At 50.0% G+C, this 4,374-nt stretch overlaps 1 protein-coding gene across 1 annotated transcript; it reads left to right on the forward strand.

Annotated features, from left to right (window-relative positions):
* Positions 1-223: 223 nt before the first annotated feature.
* Positions 224-4,189, forward strand: ETH_00018190 (uncharacterized protein; the record flags this gene model as incomplete). The annotated part of the gene is made up of 10 exons (XM_013380789.1): positions 224-399; positions 628-943; positions 1,200-1,308; positions 1,656-1,768; positions 1,994-2,063; positions 2,513-2,640; positions 2,984-3,053; positions 3,370-3,491; positions 3,720-3,797; positions 4,022-4,189. Coding segments are annotated over 10 exons (1,350 nt in total), but the record flags the coding sequence as incomplete, so codon positions are not given.
* Between the last annotated feature and the right edge of the window lie 185 nt (positions 4,190-4,374).

Genomic DNA, 4,374 nt, shown 5'->3' on the forward strand with positions numbered 1-4,374 from the left:
TATCTCAGGGAGGTGAGCTGCTGCTGCTGCTGCTGCTGTTGCTGCTGCTGCTGCTGCGGGTGGTGGTATTTGTCGGGGCAGAGCTAGGTGCTGGAGATTTGCTGCCGCTGCTGCTGCTGCTGCTGCTGGTTGGTTTTGCTGCTGGCTTTGTTGCTGGTCTTTGCTGCGCTGCTGCCTACATTTGCTGCACCACCTGCTGCTGCTGCTGCTGCTGCTGCTGCAGCGCGACGTGAGGGCCTACGCGCTGTGGCAGCAAGCAGTGCAGCGCGTGCTGGAGGAGGGGGGGAGAGAAGCAGCAGCAGCAGCAGCAGCAGCAGCAGCAACTGGCCAGCTCAACGCCCTCAGCAACAAGAAAAGCAGAAAAAGCGGCAAAGAATCCATACTTGAGCCCCCGAAGAAGTAAACCCTAAACCCTAAACCCTAGAAAAACCCTAACACCCTAAACCCTAGACCCTAGACGAACCCTAGCCCTGCGCAAGCCCTAGAGCTTCTCCAAACCCTAAACCGCAGCAGACACTAAACCCTAGCTTTGGAAGAAGATGCAAATAATCAAACCCTCTGCTGCTGTAGGGTTTAGGGTTTAGGGTTTAGGGTTTAGGGTCTAGGGTTTGGGGTTTGGAAATTCAGGCTGCTGCGTCACGAGCCGTTTGATGAGCAGCTGGCGCTGCAGCACTACCACATGCTGCAGCAGCAGCAGCAGCAGCAGCAACAGCAAGAAGGGTCCTCACCTGTCAAATCAGAGGACAGCAGCAGCAGCAGCAACAGCAGCAGCAGCAGAAGCGGCCCCGCTGCTGCGTCTGCAGGCGAAGCAGCAGCAGCGGAAACTGGAACAGCAGCAGCAGCAGCAGGAGCAATAACAGCAACAGCAGCAGCAGCAGCAGCAGCTCGCGGGTTTTCTGAAGCTGCAAAGGAGGAAGATGATGATGCACCGGACCAGCCAATCGTGAGCCCTGCTGCAGCAGCAGCAGCAACAGCAGCAGCAACAGCAGCAGCAGCTTCTGCTACTGCTGTTCTCTCTGCTGCGCCTGCTGCTTCTCGTGTGGCTCTTTATGGTGGTTTTTGCTGCTGCTGCTGCTCAAAGCAGTGCTGCTGCTGCTGCGGGCGCTACTGCCGCTGTTGCTCCTCCTGCTGCTGTTGCTGGAGCTAGTACGCTGCTGCTATTCCCGCTGCTGCTGCTGCTGCTGCTGCTGCTGCTGCAGTATGGATTGGAGCCCTACGACTCTTCTTTGGAAGAAGAAGAAGAAGCAAAACTTCCAGATGTTTATCCTTCAGGAATTCAGCGGCGAAAAGATGACGCTTCAGTCGACCGTAAACTGCTGCAGCTGCTGCTGCTGCTGCAGTTGCTGCTGCAGTTGCTGTTGCTGCAGTTGCTGTTGCTGGCTCTGCTGCTGCTGCTGCTGGAGCTGCTGAGACTGTTGAGAGCGGCGTTTTGCTGTGAAGGTGGCGCTGCTGCCGCTGCTGCTGCTGCTGCTGCTGCTGCTGACGCTGCTTCCTTTCCTGCTGCTGCTGACGCTGCCGTGTGTGGCGGTGGTGTTGCCGCTGCTGCTGTTTCCTGCGTGGCAGCAGCAGCAACTTGGCTGTTGCTGCAGCAACTGCTGCTAATGTCCCCGTTGTTATTGCTATCGCTGCTGCTGCTGCTGTTGCTGCTGCTGCAGCTAAGGTAAACCACCACATGTTTTTGCTGCTGCGATTTTTGGATTTGTTCGCTCCCCACATCGGCTTGGAGGACTGGAGCTTCGAGGCGGTTTATGACTTGGTGGTTAAGAGAGTAAACCCTAAACCCTAAACCCTAAACCCTAAACCCTAGCTGCAGCGGGAGAGCTTCTGCTCAGCAGCAAGCAGCGCTCTTGAGTTCCTGTGAAGCCCTAGGCAGCGAAAACCCTAAACCCTAAACCCTCATTGGCGGCTAGTTCGAATTTGCGAGGGGAGAGAGATCCCTCTCTAGAGCTTAGGGTTTAGGGTTTAAGGTTTAGGGTTTAGGGTTTGTGTTTAGGAATTGAATGAATTTGGAGCTCGCTTTTTTTCGCGACTCACCGCTCTTATTGGCCGTCGCTATACTCCAGGTAATTAGGGTTTAGGGTTTAGGGTTTAGGGTTTAGGGGAGATGCTCTCACAGAGAGAGCCGCAGCTTTTGTGGCTTTCGTATCGCTGTTGCTGCTGCAGTGCATCTATTACTGCTGCTGCTGCTGCAGTACATCTGTTGCTGCTGCTGCTGCTGATCTGTTGGTAGTGCTGCTTCTGCTGCGGCTGCTGCAGCTACGACGCTGCTGCTGCTCGAGCCACACATTCGCTGCTGCCGGTGCCACACGCTGCTGCTGCTGCTGCTGCTGCTGCTGCTGCTCATGTGCCGCATATTGCTGCTGCTGCTGCTGCTCGTGCTACACATGGCTGCTGCTATTGCTGCTGGTGCTGTTGCGCGACACTCGCTGGTGCTGCCGCCGCCACCCGCCCGTCCGCTGCTGCCGCTGCTGCCGTCGCACACTCGCTGCTGCTGCTGCTGCTGCTGCTGCAGGAAACAACCTTTCGAAATGTCTTTGCAAAATAATGGAAGACCGCTCGGCAATGGATTTCAACTTTTTATTTCCTCTCGGAATAAATCCTTTTTTGGTTCGCGTTTGGGAGGACGTGAAGCCTTACCAGGTGTACATACACCTCAGCACTTGTTATTTTTTGCTTCTTGCTTTTATTATTTTATTCCTATTTATTTATTTTTGTTTTCTTTTTTTATTTGCTTTGTTTTTTGATATTCTCCAGGGGCTCTGAGGCCTAGGGTTTAGGGTTTTGGGTTTAGGGTTTAGACCCGAGAATGCTGCTGCTGCTGCTGCTGCAGCAGCAGGAGCTGCTGCTGCTGCTGCTGCTGCAGCTAAAACCCTGCCATTAATCCACTTCTTTATACACTAATTGCCTAATTAATTGATTAATTTTTTTATTCCTATTTATTATTTATTTATATATTTATTATTTATTTATTTATTTGCTGCAGAGGCTGAGGTGTATTCGGGTGCTGCTGAATGCGGCCTTGGGGGACTCGACGGCCATTCATAATGTCATCGGTGATTTATTCATTTTATTTATTTTACTTTATTTATTTACTCTATTTATTTATTTATTATTTATTTATTTATTTATTTTATTTATTTATTCATTTTGCCTAATTTAATCTATTATTATTTAATTCTACTTATTTATTCATTTTATTTATTTATTCTATTTACTTATTTATTCTATTTATTTATTTTAATTAGTTCAATTTGTTTGGTCTGATTTGCTTCGGTCTGCTTCGGTTTAGTTTTATTTATATTACATTTATTATTTATTATTTATTTATTTATTATTTATTTATTTATTATTTATTTATTTATTATTTAGACTCTTGGGGCCCGGAGAAGAAGGCGGCCTTTTTGGACGGCTCTTTCTTTATATCCAACGAGGGTTTTGTCTTTTGGTTTATTTCCGAACACCAAAAGCCCCATGTTTTCAAAATCTATAAAGTAAACCCTAAACCCTAAACCCTAAACCCTAAGCCCTAAACCCTAAGCTATTGGACGCGCCGTCAGCGCGCCAGCGCCGGCCGTCAGGGACTTGCAGCAGCACTGTTCAGGGTTTAACGTTAAGGGTTTAGGGTTATAGGTTTGAGGTTTGGGGTTTAGGGTTTAGGGTTTAGGGTTTGGGGTTTAGGGTTTAGGGTTTAGGGTTTAGGGTTTGGGGTTTGGGCGCAGGAGGACCAAGCGGAGGGCACCCTGGAGATTGTTGCGGAAACCCTAGAGCAGTTGGAAGCTCTTGCTGAAGCTGAGGAGGTAAACCCTAAACCCTAAACCCTAAACCCTTACAAACGCGTCTCCAAAGTGTAGCCGCTAAGGCCCTGCAGCAGGAATGGTGTTTGGCGCTGCTCAAGGCTTCAGGGTTTAGGGTTTAGGGTTAAGGGTTTGGAGTTCAGGGTTTAGTATTCAGGGTTTGGAGTCTAGGGTTTAGGGTTTAAGGTTTAGGGTTTAGGGTTTAGCGTTTGGAGTTTACTCTTCAGGCAAAAGACCCCCCAGATGAATTCTTTCCTTCTCTCTTGAGAGAGAAGCACAGCGACCTTCGTGCTGCTGCTGAAGCTGCTGCTGCTGCTGCTGCAGCGCAGCGGGAGCTGGAGCAGCAGCAGCAGCTGCTGCGGCAGCAGCAGCAGCAGCAACAGAAAGGTCAGTAAACTCGAAGGTGACGTCCTGCTGCTGCACACGCCTATTTAGGGTTTAGGGTTTAGGGTTTAGGGTTTAGGACTTAGGGTTTAGGCTTTAGGGTTTGTGCTGCAGCTGAAACTGAAGGTGACAGCACCCAACCAGAGAACGCAGCAGACGCAAACCACAGCGACGCACCAATCGAGGTAAACCCTAA

The sequence above is a fragment of the Eimeria tenella genome, genomic scaffold (assembly GCF_000499545.2).
Source record: "Eimeria tenella Houghton genomic scaffold, Eth_scaff887, whole genome shotgun sequence".
In the NCBI taxonomy this organism is placed as follows: Eukaryota; Apicomplexa; class Conoidasida; order Eucoccidiorida; family Eimeriidae; genus Eimeria; species Eimeria tenella.